The sequence below is a fragment of the Pongo abelii genome, chromosome 22, assembly GCF_028885655.2.
Source record: "Pongo abelii isolate AG06213 chromosome 22, NHGRI_mPonAbe1-v2.0_pri, whole genome shotgun sequence".
In the NCBI taxonomy this organism is placed as follows: Eukaryota; Metazoa; Chordata; class Mammalia; order Primates; family Hominidae; genus Pongo; species Pongo abelii.
The window spans coordinates 45,331,849-45,353,145 of NC_072007.2; the positions used below are offsets into that span (position 1 = coordinate 45,331,849).

General features: G+C 44.4%; 1 protein-coding gene across 7 annotated transcripts in view; it reads right to left on the minus strand.

Annotated features, from left to right (window-relative positions):
* The window catches only part of RUNX1 (RUNX family transcription factor 1), a 260,885-nt gene extending 242,681 nt beyond the window's left edge, over positions 1–18,204 (minus strand). For 2 of the 7 annotated variants that reach the window (XM_002830660.6, XM_054542481.2), the window contains exons 1-2: positions 18,022–18,197; positions 17,693–17,809 (exon numbers count right to left, since the gene is read on the minus strand). In XM_002830660.6, the coding sequence (XP_002830706.5) occupies positions 17,693–17,750 (58 nt within the window). In that variant the 5' untranslated portion in view covers positions 17,751–17,809; positions 18,022–18,197. Of the gene's footprint in view, positions 1–17,692 lie in introns of all 7 variants that reach the window. The other 5 variants (XM_054542480.2, XM_063720877.1, XM_063720879.1 and 2 more) reach the window with 4 other exon arrangements.
* Between the last annotated feature and the right edge of the window lie 3,093 nt (positions 18,205–21,297).

A 21,297-nucleotide genomic window follows, 5' to 3' on the forward strand; every position in this document is an offset into this window, starting at 1 on the left:
TGTGGAGAAAGGGAGCTCTTGCACACTCTTGGTGGGAAGCCATTATGGAAAACTGTATGGAGGTTCCCCCCAAAATTAAAAATAGACTACCCTATGATCCAGAAATCTTATTTCTTGGTATATATCCAAAGGAAATGAAGTCAGTATGTCGAAGAGATATCTGCACTGTCATGTTCATAGTGGCACTATTCATAATAGCCAAGATAAAGAATCAGCCTAAGTGTCCATCGACAGATGAATGAATAAAGAAACTGTGATGAATATATACACAACGGAGTACTATTCAGCCTTCAAAAAGATAGAAACCCTGTCATTTGCAGCAACATGGATGAACTTGGAGTACATTACACTAAATAAAATAAGGCAGGCATAGAAGGACAAACACTGCATCATCTTATTTATATGTGGAATCCTAAAAAGTTAAATCTAAAAAGACTGTACATTAAAAGTACCTACCATTTTTATCTGTCCGTGGAAATATTTTTTAAAAAGAAGTTATTTATTTTGGTGGAGGATCCACTAAGGAACATTCCTGAATGGAACAAAGAATGAACCTCAACACAGATGGAATCTGTCTTAGATGTGGATGTGGCTATGGGCACAGATGGGTGCTTCTAAGTGACTGGGGGCCAAGCCTGGCTGAGAAGCATTTGGGTACAGAGGGGCTTTTGGGGAATGATCAGGGGTGATCAGGAGCACCAGCTCCTACAGATTGTTTGGCAGATGCCACAAGCCTTGAAATGGAAAAGGAACACACATATGTCATATCACCTCCAACATTTCACTGAAGATTTTCCCCTAAATAGAAAGATATGGAGAAAGGGTACTGAGAACAATGGGCTGGATAAGTGGGACAATCCTTGCCCTCACTGAACTTCCTGAAGTGTCGCTGAAATAGGTGAGATTTAGAACTGAATGAAATCTACTGTGAGTTATTTACCAAATCTCTTCTGTTATCCCACTAGTTACCTTTTTTGAAGAGGAAAAATAAGAGTTGAGTTTTTCCATTAAGAACGTCTATTTAAGCTGATAAAGTGGAAAAGAGGGCATCCTTTCTCTTCTTTGATTGATGTCCTGTAAATAACCCAATGGGAAATGGACCAGACTTTATGATCAGTCCCGTGACTATGAATCCTCTTGGTCATAGACATTTGTTTTCTACACAGGTATTCAATTTAAAGCATGAGCCAATCAGCTCATGGGCAGTAAGATGTCCCCTGACTGTGGTGTTTCTCACATGCTTCTCCTTGCACACTCGTCCAGCTTCCCACAAGGGACACCTACATGACTTCCAGCCTGGCACCTCTGGACAGAACTGGAACCACCTCCATGTTGCCTGCTCCTCTCTGCTCTAATATTCCCACATACAGCTTCTTACCCTTAGCTGATTACACCAATTAAGGGGAACCAAGTTTGGGTGGAAATCCCAGTTACTTGCTTCCTGCTGTAGTTGTATGTGAGAGGAGATCAATGTAGCCTCTTCTGCTTATATCCACTGAGGTTTTTACACTTAAGCCATAAGCACAGGACTGGTGAAGCCATTGGTCCATCTATCTGTCTATCCATCCATCCATCCATCCATCCATCCATCCATCCATCCATCCATCCCTCTATCATTCATCCATCCATCTATGCATTCATTCAACTATCTATCCATCTACCTGCCTATCCATCCATTCATTTCCATTTATCCTTCTATCTATCCATCAATTTGTCCATCTGTCCATCTGCCGGCCCATTCATTCATTCATTCATTCATTCAACTATCTGTCCATCCATGCACTTGCCCATTCATCTATCCATCCAACATTTCTTGAGTACTCAAAATCTGCCAGCTTCTGTGTTTGGAGAGGTAAGTGACATATGAGCCATCTCTCAAATTGCTCAGAGTCTGTGAAAGAATACACTCATAAACAGAAAAGCTGGAATTAAGTTTTGGTAAGAGCTTTCACGGATACATAAACCAAATAAACCAGAGCAAGAAGAAGAATGTGATCCTTTTCATGAGCTCCCCGGGGGCATCCTAGAAGACATGGTCATCAGAGTGTCAGCCTGGAAGTATTAGTGCTTCAGGGAGCAAATGCAGATGGAGTGTGTCCACCCATGTCTGTGATGGGGATGTGGGATTCCTGTTCTCTGTCCCTCTAACACCTCATGCAGACACATGTCCCAACTCTCATAACCTGTGCAATGACTTCTCTTGCTGAACAACAGCCCTGTCAGGTGCCTTTAATGACTACTACCAGAAATTTTGGGAGAAATTCAAGTTGTTCAAATAAGCATGGAGAAGTGACCTCCCAGAAAGGATTTGAAAATAACACATAGAAAAATGAAACTAAATATGCATTGGGATTTCTGAAACTTTTGACTAAATGTATTATCTATAGGTCCTTGAAATCTATCATTATCTTGTCTTTTAGGTTACTTTCCTCCTAGATTTTTAAAGTCTTCAAAGAAATACTGATGATCCCCACTAGGAAAAGAGAAGGAAAATGAGTTATTCAAAATCAGGTACTGGGAAGACTCAGAATTACAGTATTATTATTACTTCCAATAATTTTAAAAGAGTTAAGGGCTCTTTGATTACCAAATCATTATCCTACTTCCTATGTCATCTATAACTAGAGACCGAGACAACTTATTTTAAGTTTATTTCACAGGACAAGAGTACCAAAGTCACATCCTCTCTAGAAGGCCTTCTCTTGAAAAATGCACAGCTTATTCGTCAGGCACCCAGACTTCAAAACCAGACTAGGATTGAGTGCAGCCCTGCCATTTCCCAGCTGTGTGACCTTGGATGAAATACTTGGCCACTCTATAGCCTAGTCATCAATCTGTAAAATTAGGGACAGTAATTGTCTCCACTGTGTAGATAACAGAGATGGCAAGCCTTTGTTGTGCCAGCAGGCCAGAGTCACGGCTGCCTTTTCTTCTCTGCTCTTCACGTCGGGGACATAGCTGATGGTCTTAATTTCATGCCCTTGCACGCTGACCGTCAGTCTTTGTGGACATCTGTAGCCAGCATTAGTAGGCTGGGGTAGAGGTCAAATTAGGTGTGTGGGAGGCAGACATGCTAAAGAGGGTCAAACCCGCCACATCATTTCATTTCTTTGTGGGAAGCAGCAACAGTACCTTGGTTCCTAAGGTCTTTCTGGAGCTGTGGTTCTCCAGAAAACATTCCAGATTTTACCCCTCAGGGGTCATCTGGCAATGTCTGGAGATACATTTGGTTGTGGCAACATGAGGAGGGAAGGGTTGTCACTAGTGTCTAGTGGGTGTGGGCCAGGGATGCTGCTTAGCAGCCTACAGCACAGAGGGCAGTCCCCTCAACAGAGAATGATTCCGTTGCAAACGTCAACTGTGGTGAGGTCGGGAAACCCTGTCTGGTGTGAGCAGAGGGCAGATCCTCAGCCTGCATGATGCCTTTCACCTTGACCATGGGAGCTGAGTAACCCCAGCCACTAGCTCTCTCATTTTACCCGAGAGATGTACAGGAGGAAGATCTGGGTACAATGGCTCATCAGCCAGGGCCAAGACCCCTACTCAGCCTGAGTCTGTTCCTGTTATACTCCCCACTCATCCCAAGCATCAGCCGTTTGCTGCCAGGAGTGAACAGATCCAGTGTACAAGGATGCATTAGTGACCACGCGCACTCACTGGGATAACGCACTTGGGGTTCACTTGTTAGATTTGGTCTGGGTAGTGTGTAAGGAAGAAAATGGGAAAGTCCAGTCAAATAGTGTCCAATTTAAAACGCAAATCAGGGTGGAAAGGAAAAGCCCATGATGATAGCGACCATGTATCGGGCAGCATATTCTATGTATTTCTGATTCAGTGCTCGCAACAGCTGCATGGGTAATCATCATCATTGTCACACTGTATAGATGAGGAAAAGGGAGGAACAGAAAGGGTGAGTAGCCTGTTCAAAGTGACTTAGTGGGAAAGGACAGAGCTGGCATTTGAACACAGGCTCTCAGAACCCACAGGCTGCACCTGTAAAACTCCCCTCCCCCGACCCCGTCACATCACAGAGAGGCCAGATGGGAGTGGGAAAGCCGAAGAGAATCTGGACTCCAACTGAGTTCTGCCTCCTACAAGCCGTGTGGCCTGGGCTGCTTTTGTAACCTGGTTTTTGCTTCATTTTATTTTTTATTTTTAGCCAGTGGGAATTAGTAGCTGTGCCTGTATCGTAAGGTTTTTGATTAAAAGAGACGATGGAGGCAGCGTGCCTGACACCATTGCAAGTGAATGTTATTTGTTCTCGTTATTCATAAGCAACAATGAAACGGCATCATCTCATAATTTTAGTGGGTCAGCCAGAATTGTTCACGACAACAGTGCGGAGGACACGGGATGGCATTCAGGGTTCCTCCCTCTCTCTCTCGTTTGATGCGGACTCCAGATTGAGAACCCATGTGGGGCACAGGTGGGGGCTGTCCAGGCTCATGCAGGTCTCTCTCTGCTTTCTGCTCCTTCAGGTCACGTGGTTGTGATTGAAAAGAGGAATAGAGAGATGTGATGTGGCTGTTTAAAACAACTCCAACTGCTTCCGTGTAAATGACATGTTTGATCCTAAACTGAGAGGGTTAAGGGTCGGAACCCTGGGCCTCCCCAGAGGCTGCTGTGGGTCTAGGGGCCAGGACTCCTCAGGAAGAACCCAAGTTGGGTCTGAAGGTGACAGTGGAGGCCGTTATCCCTGAGGGAAGACAGAAGAGGGAGCAGGGAGCAGCTGGGCCGCCGAGCCCTGGCGTGTGTGCAGAAAGTGCTATGCCCAGAATATAATCTCTAGTTTATAGCATGACATTTTTACTTTCCTGTTAATTGTACATTCTGTATAAGAAAAGCAGGTTCCTTTCCTAAGGAGCTTTATGATTTTATTTTATTATTATTGTTTATTGTGGAGAATAATTAGCTTGCACACCTTTTAATTTGTCCCATTAAGATGTTTGCACAGCAGCCGTGAGAGGCTGGCCAGCCCCCTGCATTTCCGTTGATCAGGGCACTCACATGGCTGGCTGTGAGCAGGTTGTGGGGGGAAGAAAGTCATTTATGATTGCATCCTTCAGCATGCCGAACCCCTCCAGAAAGGGAATGAACTTTCTGTGACTCTGAAGTAGCTGGTTGTAGAATAATCAGAGGAGAAATGCCTTTTATACAATAAAGGTGAAGGCGGAAAAGAAGGGGAAAAAACCCCCCAACTTCTTGACAAAAGGAATTGTCATGATGTCAGAGGACTGGTGACATGGACTTTGTGAAATGACAAATGTCTCTGCAGAAAGGCCATTCTCAAAGGCCAACCAGTAGGCGTGTGCATCTCAACTCTTGTTATGCCACTGGCGCTTAGTGGTATGAGGTCCTGTTTACATGAGTGACTGAGGCCACTGCTTGCTGTCACAGCTGAAACAACTGCTTCTGGGTACGATTTTTATTTTAGCCTCAGGAATAAGTGGATGAGAAGTGTTTGGGGCAAGCCTCATAGAAAACCCTGGCTAGGGTCAGTCAGGGTTGGGGTGGTCCACCCCTGAAGGAGGGACTCAGGTGGCAGGGCCCTGATTGCTGGGCACATCACTCTGTGGTTTTGTCTGTACATGTGTTCCACGGCCTGGACTGGGACAGGGCAAGAGATATACCTGGGACACAAGATTCAAGGTGGTGCTCTCTCAAGCCCATGTAAATGCAAGGTCAGCCTTGTACAACAATGGGAGCAAGTGTCGCCTTAAGTTTGTCATGGGAAGTGCCTCATTTATGTCACCCTGATATCACCTTCAATGGATTTTCACATTGATAAATGAAAACAACTGGTCGGTCAGGAAGAAAGCATAGCAGTGGTTTCTCCCCACCCCAGCATGTCACCATCGTCTTGGGAACAAGTTTGAGCACCCCTGGCTTAAAGGCGTGTTTCTTGTGGGCTGTGGGAACTGCCTGAACATCTCAGCTCTGATGGGAGAAACACGTGGGCAGGAGAGGTCTGGATACCAATGGTGGGGCCATAAAGCCACCAAATGCATCCAGAGTCAGAAAAGCAGTCCAGGATGGTGGCCAGTGCCCCAGCTTGGTGCCACCCCACAGCGTCACCCCCTGTCCATGGGGCCTTGGCAAGGCTTTCACTCTGTAAGGCTAAACTCTCTCATGTGCCAAACAGATATTCTCAACACCGACCTGTCCCCTCCACGGGCAGATAGACAGTGGGCTCTGCTGCAGGAACTGCCTCTGTTTGGACCCCACCTCCACCTTTCCCAGCAGCCTAACCACAAGCAGGTCACATAACCTTGGCAGGCCATGCTTCTCCTTCATTAAGTGGGATTAATAATGAGAGCACCTACTCACAGGGTTGTGCCAAAATTTTAATACAGTAAGGCAAGAAAATGCTTGGAATGGTGCAAGTGCCTTGCGCATTGCATATGCTCAATAAATGCTAGCTGTTATTACTATCAGTTTTAATGTTCATAAACTCAGCCTTCTGCCAAAGAGCACCAAGATCACTTCTGCACTGCTACATGATGAGAGAGGCAGACACTTCTTTTTTTTTTTTTTTTTTTTATCTTCATACATGCCCAGTTCCTGGAACAGCTTCGGGGCCACGTTCTTGAGGTTGGTGGAGATGGCTTTCCTGTCCCTAGCCTCCCTTTGGTGGCATTTTCAGAGTTACTCTGTATTTATTGACTTCCTCTATGTGTCCATTGCTTTATACATACTATCTCAAATCCTCTTGATAACCGTGCAAGGTAGGGCTCATTCCCCTTGTTTACAGATGAGAAACTTGGGGCTCTGTGAGGTTCGATAAATGGCTCAAGTTCACACAGGTGGTGGATGCTGGTGACAGGGAGAAACCAACACCTCAATTCTAAAGCCCACAGGCTTCCTGCTCCCCGACCCCACCCCTGAGCTTGGGCCTATCTTCCTCCTGGCCTCCCTATCAAAGGCAACTCGTAGAAGAAGACCCTGGTGATAAAGAAAACACGATTCCTCCTGGAGCTGAGTGGAGTTTACACTTCAACATGGACTGAAGCCTCCAGGGAAAGAAATAAAGGTCTGTAGAGAGAAGCTACGTCCTGGTGAGCAGAGACATGACATTTGCTGGTACCTAGGAATTTTCTGATTCAAACTGGGGTGTCCATGGAGAGGTAGGAAAAACAACTAGTGCTTTTAAAATTTCATTTTAATTTCTATTTGGAGGATGTATTATATAATGCACATACTATAATTATATCATTACAGGAGTACAGCATATAATTTAGAAGTAAATAACCATGCATAGATAGTGGGGCATGCGAAACAATATTTACTGATATGTGGCAAGATCAAGAGTCTGGAGATGGCTGATGTTCAGCATTTCAGCAGTTTCTGCTACACCTAGAGAAAGCTTCCTTGAATTCAGTACATCCTGGGGAGAAGTCCCAATGGATTCCCTAAGCATGGGAATTTTGAATGCTGGCCTCTGTCTCTGTCTCTCTCTCTCTCTCTCTCTCTCTCTGTGTGTGTGTGTGTGTGTGTGTGTGTGTGTGTGTGTGTGTATGTGAGAGAGAGAGAGAGAGAGAGAGAGACCTTTATTTCTCCTGAGAGGCCACTTCTGAGGTTTGGATCAGGAGTGATGTGAGCATATATATCCCTGATGGGAATTATAGTTTGGGTTCCAATTTTTATACAAAGATCTCCCACTTCCCAGGGCTCCTTCCAGAGCTGAAGCCTGGCAGCCTTGGCCAAGGCCATCTCTGAACCCTCTACATGGATGTGCACATTGGCTGTTGTGGTGGTTCAAATTTTGCCCTAGACCATCATCAAAACCAACCCGGTAATTGTAACATTGCCTAAGGAGCCAGGTGGGCAGGCACATGGTGGGTGCTTAACCAAGGTGGTGCTGGATTTTGGGGAAGAGAGAACATCCAAATGACAGCAGGGGCTGGTTACTCCTATGGCAACTGCATTTCTAACACAGCCTAAGGACGTTCTTAAGGACTCAGGGATTCGTATACATTGCCCTGCCTAATGAGTTCACAAGGTGAAGGGATTTAACCTGCAAAGGATTGTGGTATCTGAGCAATGCAAAGGGGAATTGAGGAGGATTAGGAGAAGTGTCTGCTAGTTATGTGGATGCTTGAATGGAATCCACCTCCTAAATTCAGTGTCTGCAAAACTGTGGGTGACAGGAGCTGAGAAGACCTGGTTTCTCGTTCAGACTCTGGCACCAACCAGCTATAGAACCCTGGGCAAGTGAACCTCTCTGGTGCCCTAAAGTAGAGAGATGTCTAAAAATCACTCCAGCCAAATATTCTGCTCTTCCTTTCTAGCAGCTTAAAAATATTTATAATTATAGTTTTTAAAAAATAGTTATATAATTTTTAGATGCCAACTGAAACTATACAGAACTATATATGTACATAACTCTCTATATAACTCTATAACACAGCACATAAAACTTACAAAGCATCATATAGAACAATGTCTCATAGTTCATATGTCTCAAGGTTCATTTATTTTTTAACCAGATTTATTCACATCTGTAATACAATTATTTCTTTGTTTTGAATACAACCTGGAGGGAAGCATATGGGAGACACAGCCTTTATTTAAAAAAATGAAGTAATGATATGGAATGATTGACAGTTGGATAGAATTTTCATTGTCAGCACTTCTAATTCTTTATATGACCCTGTACTTTTCACAGTGCTAATATTTGTTTAAGGTTGCTTAACGTTGTTCCTCTCCTCTAGAACTTTGGAAGTAAAAGCCATTCTGATCTTTAGAAACAGTAGATTCAATAATAATAAATAATAATAAACCAGGAGCCTGAGTTTCTGTTCCTACCTGTCAATGCCTAAATAATTTCATTTTCACCCATTCACCCATTCATTACATGAAAGGGGCTGGGATAAGAGAGAACACTCCTGAAGGGGAGAACTACTTTTTCTCCTCCTTTTAGTTCCTCGCCACTCTTGCATGGGTTTTATATACATATGTGGTTTCAGATTTTACGAATTCTATACTTTCAAAGTGGGTGGATGTCAAGTTCAGCTGTGACTGTTAGCGAGCTGGATGAAGCTGCCCAGATGCAGCCTGCACACGGTGTGGAATGAGGGGCTCAGCGCACAGAGTTCAAAGTGCACACAGAAGCTGTGTAAGAAAGTGCAGCAAACTGTGGTTGGTGTTAAAACTGCTCCTGGAAAAAATGGCACTCAAACCAATGTATCTTAGTTAACCTAAATTCTCTTTTGCACATTCTGGGGCAGTAATAAGAAACAAACATTGATAGCTACACATATTATAAAATTTTGCACAGAAAAAGGGAAAGTGCTTCTCTCTGGAGCAATGAGTGCCACTCTGACATTTTTTGTCTCCCTTAAAAAACTCACCTATGATGGGCAAGGTGCAGTGGCTCATACCTGTAATCCCAGCATTTTGGGAGGCTGAGGTGGGCAGATCACGAGGTCGGGAGATCAAAACCATCCTGGCCAACGTGGTAAAACCCTGTCTCTACTAAAAATACAAAAATTAGCCGGGCGTGGTGGCATGCGCCTGTAATCCCAGCTACTCAGGAGGCTAAGGCAGGAGAATGGCTGAACCTGGGAGGCGGTGATTGCAGTGAGCTGAGATGGGGCCACTGCACTCCAGCCTGGTGACAGAGCGAGGCTCCATCAAAAAAAAAACAAACAAAAAACGAACAACAACAAAAACTCACCCACGATGGAATGTGAATATGGAATACCCTGTGGTGTGTTCAGAGCTCTGACTTCTGTTTGCTCTTTTTAACATAACCCCCATCTGGCAAGCTGACTGCTGCAAGATTTTCTGGGTCTTTCTTTAGGATCTACTAACAATGAAAAACATATATATGAAAACCTACACATTTTCAGAAGCACATGAGAGCTGATCAAGACCCACGTACCTCCCAAGGAGAGGAGATGACAGAGGCTGCTCTGTGGTGTTGCTCTCAGGCTATATTTGATTTATTGCTCAAATCTTATTATTTCATTCTCCATTCAAGAAGAGCAAAGTTTCTTTTGAGAAGTCTCAGTCTCTACGGAGGGTATTCTAATGCCCAGGAGTAAAAGTTGGATGTTGGCAAAGAAAGCAAAGTAGAATCTTTGCAAAATGTTGGAGCTGCATAGTTCTCTCTCCCAATGGACATGTTTCAAGACTGAATACGTTGAGTATTTGATTTAGAATCAATTTAACATGAACTTCGCATTTACGCAAAGCAGCATCAGTCTTGAAATCAGCAGAGCGATTGAGCAAGCCCAACTAGCAAACTGAGATTTCTATTTGTGATGACCTTTCCCATTTGAGGCCCCAAAAATGTCTTGGGGAGCTCACTGTTTAAAAAGAAGTCCATCAAAAAACAGACACATATGGACCATGGCATGGGAGGGCAGTGCTGCATACAAAATCAACAATTCTCTAAATGAACACCGATCTTGCAGAAAAACAAAATGAAAGCAAAACAAAAAGAAATTTCTAATTTCAAGAGAAAAATGAATAACGACTTTCTTTTCATTCATCCTTTCTTTCTTTCTTCTTCTTTTTCTTTCTTTCTTTTTTTTAATGAAGCAATGACTTTCTCAGGGAGAAAGATTTGCATCCATGCTGAGGAAATAGACAGGGCCAGTAATTACACAGCAACAATCATCTGTAACTTGAAGAAATTCAATGTATGAATAAGTGTTTAAAGCCTAGATAGAGGGCAATTATCTGGTTATCTGTTTTTCATATTTCTATCAGAGATAAAAACATCTTTAGGGAAATTTATGAAGGGCCATTTGAAAGAAGGTTTCCCTCTTTTGTAGAAAAGAATTCTCTTAAAAATTAAAACAAATTTGGGAGGCTGGGTGATTTTTGAGAGTTTAAAAGAGTGAGGAAGATGCGGGGTGGGAAGCAACTATTTCCAGCTGCGAGAAATCGATCAACCTCACAGCAAGGTGTGGTGGCTCTGATGCAAGCAACATTCCCATATATACAGGGCTGTCTGGTTTTCTATTGCTTATTCTAACATGAGGAGACGCTCAAGTGTGATTTGGGGCTTTGACACTGAAAATAGGTGTGAACTTGGATCCATTTAACCAGCCCCTTCCCCACCTCATCCCTTCTCCTGTCCAGTTTGCTTTCAATGGGTCAAGAATAAATATTCACCCTTGGCATCCATCTGCAACTTCCAAGAGGGAATGAAGGAAGAACATAACATTTCTCTGCATTTGTTTCCAAAGCCCAGCTGGCACAGAAAACAAATGATACAAGATATGGCTGGGAAAGCACAGCCTGTCTTTGTCACCAGGTCTGGCAGATGTGGCTCTGGGCTCACGAAACATCTGCTGCCAGCTACCTTCCTCTCTGCTTCCCTCCACTCTCCAGGCTGGAAAGTGACAACTCCATTGTCCTCGGTTCCCTCCAGCCGGAGGCCTGTGACCTAGTTGTGGCCTAAGCAATATGTCAGCAAAAGTTTGCAGAGAAGGGCTTCCCTTCCTGAATAAAAATACCAGGACCCAGAAGAAGGGGTCGAGGCCTCCCATGTCCTTTCTGCCTGGACAGATCAGAGGTGCAGGTCATCTCTCCCTGGCCTCAGGATGGTGGGACCAAAACATAGGAGTGTCCTGCACCCCACCATATCAGCCTGGACTGCTCACTCTGGAACTCCTGTGCACCGCACAGACCAGTGCCCGTCTGCTCAAGCCACTGTGGTCAGCTTTTCTCTACGTGCAGCCAAACATAATTTTCATGGGTAAACCTGAGCAAGGGCTTTACTTTTTCTGTCATTGCAATAAAATACATAATTTCTGTCATGTTTCGGATTTAGTGTTTATTACTCCACCTTGGCTCCTTTCTGGCATCATTACTTAGTGTTATTGCAAGATGAGGGAGGGAGAGAAAGAGATTCAGAGAGCCAAGAGAGTATAAGACGTGTCTCCCCAACAAAGAGTGAAGCCTGCGCAAGTGAGAGCAGCGTATCTGAGCTTATCCTCTCAGCATGTTGAAGGTGACAGGAGGTTTTGAGCCCTGTTTTGTGTTCAGGAGCCAGCCTGTGTTCTCGTAAAGTACTCCCTGATTGTGTTCATGGTCAGCAAAGATCTCAAAGGAAATGCTCCCTTTTTACCACTCCAGGACATCCTAGTTATTATATTTTATGAGGGGGAAGAGGTCAAGAAAGACATACCTCTCTGGCTTGGCTGGAGGCTCAGCAAAAAGGCTAAAGAAGGGGACTGGTGGCATCTGACGGGGAGGAGCAGGGGAGGCCGAGAAACAAGAGTTGCAGGAAAAGTGCTTTGAACATTTTAATATCTGTTCAGGCACCAGTGTAGTTTCTGAAGATTTCTTGAAAAATGGGAGTTGGAGAAAGCAATTGCGAAAATGAGGGAAAATATCTTGCATTTGTGAAATGATGGGAGAACTATTTTCTAAACAGAAAATAAAATATTTTTAAGTGGCTTTGTGTTGTTAAGCTAAGAAGATTTGTGATGTGTTTTATGGTACCCCTTTCTGATGCATGTAAAGACTTCCAACAGGAACTTGGTAATTTAGATGCAAGCTTGTCTAGAATATTATTAGCCCATTTTGCAGAACTCAAATGAGACACAAAGACATCTATTGACTCATCTAGGTCACTAGGAAGTTACCTGAGAAACTGAAAATTTGCTTGAGTTTCCTGTGTGGGCCTCCTCTGCTGCCTCCAACAAGACAAGCCATCAAAGCTACCTTCATGTCTGGGCTTTGACAAAGTACATGATTACAAATGTTCCCAAGGAGCAGGGAAAATGGGAGTCTCTCAGAGGCCCAGAGAACCTGTTCAAAGTTATACAGGCAAAATGGCCTTTTCCTTAAGAAGAGCCTTGGAGAAAATAAAGCTACACCAGCAGTCTCAATGAAGAGAGACATCTCTGTTGTCCTTGTGTGTTCAGATCAAAGACTTAGCATGACATCGTGCCCCAACTAGCCTCCATATTTAAAATCAAAACTTGTTAAGTTGAATTTCATAAAGGGCTCTCGTTCTTTTTCCACAAGGGAAGGAAGCCTGACCTGCTGTTGAAAAGCCCTTAGGGTGGACTGAGTTACCCACTGCTGTCCATGCCCATGTGGGATCCTGCAGCTCTAACTTTGCCCAGGCCATACTCTCGGCCTAGACCACTCTTCTTTCTTTTCTTTGTTCCCACCTTCCCCTCCCCCAACTCCTGTGTCCCTCTCTCCAGGGAGCCTCCCGTAATGTCCTCCAGGGCATTGTGACCTCTCCCTCCCTAGAGCAGACAGCGGTTGACTGGCTGCCTTCTTAGATAACCGAATATTGAGAGCCACCATTCAGATTTATTGCTTACTTTATATGGCTGGGCAAAGCACCTTACACAGATTAATTCGGTCCACACAGCTACCTTAATAACAGGTACTATTGTGATCCTTACTGTGCAGATGAGGAAACTAAGGCTCAAGAGAGAAGCTCTATATGCTATTTGATGAAAGCCAGAAAAAAGAAAAGAAAGAAAAGGCCATCACTGTGTCATCTGAGCACATTCCCTGCACAGACCTCCTGACATTGCTTTCTCTGATAGCAGGTGCTCTTATGCCTCCAGACTCTTCTCTCTAGGCCTTGGGCTCCTTATTAAAGTCTGTGTGTGCACAGCAGCCGTGCAGCCCTCCTCTGTCCCAGCATCTCACCAGGCTTGATTTCTCAGTAAAGGGCTACATATTTTCTGAGCACATCTTTCGGATCTATTTTGAGAGAATGTAGGAACGTCTCAGCTACTCATTTGCTTTCAAAAGCTCAGAAAGGCTTCTTGCCATTCAGAATCGGGTCAGCTGCTGTTTCCAAAGGTGCTTCTGCTACTGGTTGCTCCATGCCCCTGTACTCGGTGTGTGAGCAGCTGTGGGGCCTCCTACAGCCCCCTAAACCCCACTAGTAAAGTCAGTCTGAAGTACAAAGTCAATCCTCCCCAAGAAAGCAGAGCCAAGAGGCGGTTTCTTTGGGGTGGCCGCCATTTGCTCTCTTAACACTTCAACATTTCAAAATTACTCGTCATTTTCTACAGTTTCTTAGCGTGCAAAAAGTCTAAATGGCAAAGGCATGATTGTGAGTTTAGATAGTTTTATCACACCTTTTTTTTTTATAGTTTCAAAATGTGTGGGAAGTTTCAGATGTGAAACTCCATCTCACAAAGGAGGAACTACAGTCTGATTCTTTAACATCCAGGAGAGCAGCCAGGATGCCCCATCCCACAGTTTCCTTGTGGGCCAGGGTGAGTCAGATTTGCTAAGACCCACTGTTAGGGACTGCACTGTGTCTCCCTAGAATTAATATATTGAAGTCCTAACCCCAAGGTGCTCATAATTTGACTCTATTTGGACATAGGGTTTTAAAATGACGTCATTAGGCTAGCCCCAATACAATGCAATTGGTATCCTTATAAGAAGAGATTAGGATACAGACACACACAGAGGGATAACCATGTGATGAAACAGGGAGAAGGCAGCTGTCTGCAAAACCAAGGAGAGAGGCCTCACCAGAAACCAGCCTTGCCGACACCTTGATCTCACACCCCCAGTCTCCCTCCAGAACTGTGCAAAAATAAATTTCTGTGGCTTAAGCCTGAAGTCTTAAGATCTTAAGATCTTAAGTGTTCAGTCAAGCCAGAAGAAGTGTCTTAATAAATATTCTTCTGAAAAGAGCGGCAAGCTGATGCTTAGAGAAGAACATACTTTATACATGCAGCTTTGTACTCGGCAATTCCCTTTGAAAGACTGCTTCAGTGGGGTAAACTTGAACCGCTGAGAAGACAAGCAGGGAGTCGGTCTCACTGAGATTTTTACCTGTGGTTCTAGGAACGCAGAGGCATGTGAGTGTTCAGGCTTTGCATAGACCACTAAGCCACTTCTAAGAACAAGGCTACCTGAGCCATTTTGCAAAAATATGTACACGCCGAGGCTTTTCCTCTCCACACCTACCTCAACTCTTTCTGCCAACACACTGCACTTTTCAAGGGAACCCAAGTTTGGGTTCAGCAAGAATTTTACATTGCACACCATGTGTGATAATTCCAGGGAATTTCAATCGCATCTTGTCTTCTTTCCTAAGCAAATTCGGTGGGAACCTGGTGTGGTGTGATAGAAAAAGCCCCGAGTTCTCTGTGGTAGACCACATCAATTTCATGTGCCAGTCTCTCAGACTCCGGCTTGCCTCTCTCAAGGAAGGGAACAATGGTTTGCTTGGCTTCACTCCTCTCTTTCCCCCCAATTTCCACATGGGTATCTGGCTAAAAATGAGTTACAGGTTTCCTTCTGTGAGAATTGCATGGACTGATAAAGTAGCATCCCAGGAAGAAAACAAAGATGCTGTCTTCCCTTTCGGCTCACAGTTGCCGTTGGGGAGGGAACACATGCTGTAAATTATAGGCAGCCAGAAGTGACCGCATTGACCACTACGAGTGGCCCAGCTATGGCAACAGGCTGAGAACTCTGGGGGAGAGCCATTTGTTGGCAGGGATGGTGATTCTTCTAGCATCAAGCTCTAAGAAGATGAGCAAATGGTATCAAAAGAAATGATATTTTGCCACCTCTCCCGCTTGGGTGAATGATGTGGACAGTTAACCTGGACAATTTAAACCTTTATGTTGATGGATCACTTGGATGAAATTAACCAGGAAATTGCCAAGATTTCACTTAGCCCTCTGACATCAAATCTCAATATTATATTACCAAATTAGAGATTCTAAAGAACCCTGAGTTCCTTTCACTGAAAGGAAGGAGTGGAAAAACCTTTCCAGATGATCCCTTTTGAGTCTTGGTGCGAGCTCAGGCCCTCCCTACACTGCCTCCGTGAAAGCTAACCGACCCTTTTTCCTAACCTAGGGCAGGTCAGCTGAGTGTCCATCGGGCACAGGAGCCCTGGGCTTGTCCGGGAGATAGCCAGACTCCTGCTATTTCCTGATGTCTGCACAGCTCAGCGTGTCCCTCACCATCTTCGCTGTTGGCCAGTAAGGAGAGCCCCAGGGGCCAGCACTGCACACTGAAGTCCAACCTATTGCTCAATGGAATGCTTAAAAATTTCCTGAATCTGCCTTCCTGAGTTGATAAAATAGGAAACAATACACGTTCTGAGGGGGTATTGAAAGCAGAGTAAAGCCAGGAAGATCTTTTTTTTTCTGTTATTCTACAAATATTGCTTCCTCTGCTTGTTAGCAGCCCAGAGGAAATGCAGCCAGGGAGTCGTTTGCAGCTTTTCACCAGTGGCCGGTGTCTGTGTTACCAACCGAACGACGCTGCAAGACTAGTGACTAATGCACGTCTGCATGATTCAACTTCACTAAAATTCCCTCTGCTGCCAGTAAAGAAGCACTTGAAAACTCTTTAATTTGAAACTTGAGCTTGGTTAATGACTTGCTTTCTTCTCTTTCTCTTTAACTTCTCTCTTGCCATCTCCAACACACACACACACACACACACACACACACACACTCTCTCTCTCTCTCTCTCTCTCTCATCAAGTTTTTTAATTTCAGGGACCCGGAAACATACAGCCCTGTGCATTCACAATAGCATTTGCTGTGATAAAGTGGCCGGCAAGCCCTCTGCATTCCCCTGCTCACTTAACTGTATGAATAAATAATGAGTCACAGATACTATTTGGGTGCTCAAGAGAGTTTGTAGCCAGAAAATTAATTATTCTCCCATCCCAGGCCACTCCATCTCAGCTTTGCCAAACCATCAAGATACACTTTGCAGGCACTGGTCAGAGTGCGTGCCCTGACACACACGGCAATGCCTTTGTGAAATTTTACGTTATTATTTTTGTTTGTTTAAGCACAGCCCTCTTTTACCACGGAGGATACACAAAACGCACATGCACACACATACTCACACACTCACAGCTCAACCACAGCTTTGTCCATTTCAAGAGGCTGGTTTCAAAAATGGAGACAGGTTTTCCACCCTGGCTGTTGCTATTCATAAGCCTGTAATCTAACGACTTAAGCTGCGAGAATGCTTAACTCAGGAAACTTCTCTATTGCCCTTTTCCAGAGAGACCTTGGTATGCCACAATTTGCTTCCTTTCTCTCTTGAAAGACGCTGGTTGTCTCTTTGCATTGAGGCTACAAGGAAAAACACAGCACAGCCCCATGCTGATGATTTTAACCTAACTAAGTCTGTCAGTCTCCTGTACTCTCTGCCTTATAGAGACAGCTGCCTTGCCACTTTGGCCCTGAAGTCCCCAGGCTGGTGCAAGGCTATCTGAGAGCCTCCGCCTCCTGCCCCACACTGGCACCAGCCCTCCTGGCTGGCTCTGTGCATGTGCCTGCTAAGCCCCAGGGCAGGCTGCATTCTGGGCCACACAGCATGCCGAGTTAAGGATAACTCAGACACAGGCATTCCGGGCAAGGGACAGCAAAATAAAATCCAGGGAGCTTCGTGCAACCTTCGTAATCTCTAAACCTTTAAACAAGACCAGCACAACTTACTCGCACTTGACAAAGTTCTCACGCACCGACTGAACACTCCAACAGCATAACTAAGTATTTATTAAAACATTTCTGAAGAGCTTCCATCTGATGAGTAAGTAATCCAATAGACTTGTAATCATATGCCTCAGTTTGAATTCCTCCCACAAACAACACAGGGAACCGGCAGGCACCGAGGCATCTCTGCACCGAGGTGAAACAAGCTGCCATTTCATTACAGGCAAAGCTGAGCAAAAGTAGATATTACAAGACCAGCATGTACTCACCTCTCATGAAGCACTGTGGGTACGAAGGAAATGACTCAAATATGCTGTCTGAAGCCATCGCTTCCTCCTGAAAATGCACCCTCTTCTGAAGGCGGGGGACTCAATGATTTCTTTTACCTTCGGAGCGAAAACCAAGACAGGTCACTGTTTCAGCCTCACCCCTCTAGCCATACATCTGTCTTTCTTTTCCCCCCTGCTGGATACCTCTGGGACTCCCCAAGCCCTATGAAAAAAATGCACCTTTGTAAAAACAAATATTCAAATTGTTAAAGATTAAAAAAAAAAAAAAAAAGCCAGCGCCGCCTTGGCTGTGGGTTGGTGATGCTCACCACGCTGCGAAACCCTGTGGTTTGCATTCAGTGTGATTCGTCCTGCCTGCTGACCACTATGCTGGGTTCAGACTTCTGACACTGCCAGGCTACCCAACTTGTGGTTCTGTGGTTGTTTATGAGGCCCAAAGAAGTTTTCACACAACCCAAATTACAAATTTAACTGTTCCCCTTTCCACAGCCCATCTCAATTGGTTCTTGCCGATCATGTGACTTAAGTGATGTCAATTTTTTTTTTCTTTTCTGAGCAATGCCCTTCCTTCCCTCCATCTGCCCTCCCCCAGGCTGTGCAAGCAAATAGCCGAGTAGACTTTGCAAGAGGGGGGGATGTAGAAAAAAGTGACTCAGTCACTTATTATATCTCAATGGTCTTTGCTGATTTAGTACAACTCGGCTCCTGTTGTTATTTGTGGTTTTTGGAACTACTGATTATTTTGATAAAGATTTCATTGCTGCTTATTCAATAGTAATTCAACACTGGCATCAAGCCGCTGCTCCGACAGGATGTGGATCCCATCATTTAAAATGCTAGGCATCAGCTCCGGGAGAGTTAAGTCCTTGGTAAAGTCTATCATGGCATAAGTGAAACTATAAAAGGGAAAAATAAATAAAAAGAAATGTTTTGGTGAGAGTCTGACCCCTACAACGGGCTGGCAACTCACAGGTATTTTAAAGCCTGGGAAAGGGAAAGAATTTCACTTTTGAAATAAAAAGACTATTTTAATGAAACCAAAATTATGTGGTTTTATTCCCCCTAAATGGACAACTTTAGTATGAATCTCTTTCAGTACAGAGAGAAAATCATAGTAGTCTTAACACACACACACACACACAAATTAGGAAGCTAAAGGAAAACAAAGCAGAGAGAATTTCTGTATTTGGGACAAAGCAGTGGTTACTCTGCAGATGTTTATTTGTGTTGTCACTTGGGAAGGCTCCTTATATTGCCTTTCTCTAGTTCAATTCAAATCAATAGGCTAATTTACACCTGTAGGTAAAACTACACTTTGAGCACATGAGGATGTCACAATAGACGGGGAACCAGGAGGAGACACTTCTCCTGGGGCTGACTAATGAATATTATATAGCGCGTCCTCTACCTTAGAAAGACATGCCTGTTGGAAGATTCTAAAAATAGGATAATTTTGTAAGTGGGCAAACCACTGTGATCACACATATTTCATTTTCCGGCCCCACTGGCTTTACCTGCTGACAAATAAACCGTCATTTTGTTTTGTAGTTCCAAGATGAAGAAAGGCTTATTTTCCTAATTTACTACCTTATTCATTTTGCTCTGCTCTGCCTACATCCGCCATAGCACTCTGTGCATGTGAAATTTCGACACATAGGGTCAAGAGAACCTGTGTGATGATGGGTTGTAAATGCCAGTCCTGGATTCTAAGCTGCAGTAGCCAGCACAGGCCCTTTAGAAAGGCTGAACTCCCACAACACTTAATTTCACACACACAAAGACCCACAACAATAGTAGCTTCCATGGCACAAGTCTTTCAAAAGGAACAGACCCAATTTTTACTTACTCCTGTTTTGACTAAAGCAGGAATTGAAACTCAACAGACCGCTTTCTCTTACACTTGTGAGAAGTTAGCTGGCCACATGTTGACACTTTGCTAACATCTAAAAAAGAATAATAATGCTACATCTCTTTTATGAGGCTCGTGAATCTTTAAATGTGATGCGTGTTTCATATTCTCAGTGCAAATCCCCTGTGAACACAATGAACATAATGGGCCTGTGTTCTTACCCTCCCTAATAAAGTCAAGCCTGAGTTGAACCCCAAACCAGGTTCATTTTTCTCTCCCACACTTAATATTCCCTGGAAGGGCCCTAAGAGCTGAGGGCTGTAATGTGCAGCTGCCACTGCAGAGTCGACTCACACTTAATAATGACTTAGCAATTCAAGGGGCCATACAGAATATCCCTGGGAGATTTAATTTTAGAAACTCCCCAGATGCTTTTAGCCTTAGGTGTCCAGATGCTTAGGAGGAGGGTTTGAATGTGGCAGTGAACGGCCTGAATTCTCAACTTTTCTCTTTGGGCCTAGCTCTAGCCAGTTATCTATTTCTTCCAGTGGGGTCTTTGTAGGACAGGTTAGAGTGTAAAGACACTCTGAGGCTGGGGCTCGTTGAAGCCTCACTATACGCTGTCATCTTCGGGACTGAGGTTTCAACGGGGCACCAGGGGGCAGAATACAAAGGCCTGCACACTGGCTCTGCATGGCCTTCCTGGGCGGGGTTAACAGCCACGGCAGCCGCAGCATAACTTCGCAGTTTGGTGAGGCAACAGTTGGAGCTTTTCTGGGCACCCTCCAGGTCATGACAATAAGTAAAGCCTCAGCCAGCTGCTGGTGAACTTGGCCTTACCACTTCCCCAGGAGCCCAAGACAAAAGGGCACGTCTGTCATCAATGAACCGCCTGGAGAAATACTTAATCCTATCTTAACTAGAACGGTTTAGGATTCTTTAAGTTTGTGTATTGACCCACACCCTCTGTCCTAGTTCCTGCAAGTGACTCAGACCCTGGGTTTCTGGCTCGGGGATTGTACCCAAGAGTCTGCAGTGGACTGTGGCTTTGCCAAGGAATTGGATGACAGTTTTCATTCTCGCTTATATTGGCTGCAGCTTCTAAATGCCACCATGGGTGGGGGGTGGGGTGGGGAGAAAATGCTCAGGTGTCTTTTTTAATGGCCCTATGAAAATACTAGCAGGGGTTGAAAGATGTTTAGCTGCATAACCCTGTAATTAATGTATAGACTTCTGCGTGCAGTCCAATCCAATTAAAGCACCCTCTGTTAGGGATCTTCACTACATGATTGCTGCATGCTGTCTCTGAACTCCACATGTCTATTATAAAGTAGATTCGCTGGCCAGAAAATGGAGGCAGAGATGGACCACCCAAATTGGATGGAGTCTAAAATCCCAGGAGGACAATGCTACTGAATTTTCTCTATGTAGCGTGGATTTTCCTTATTTTCTAAATCTGTTTTCTAACAGATGTCCTATCCAGAAACTTCCATGCTATGCTGGCAGTGAGGTCAGGGATGATTTTTAAATTGGGACGTAGACATCAAAGCTTCATGGGATGACTATAACCTGCTTTTGGCAAATCCAATGGTTTGAGATAGTTAGGGAGCCCTAGAGGCCCAGCTGTTAAAGATGTTCTTTCCTGGACACTCATGATGGTGCCCACACAGGACACATCTCTCTTCCGCACAAGCCTCTCACTTCTTTAGATAAAGGTGCAATTCAAATTTAAGCT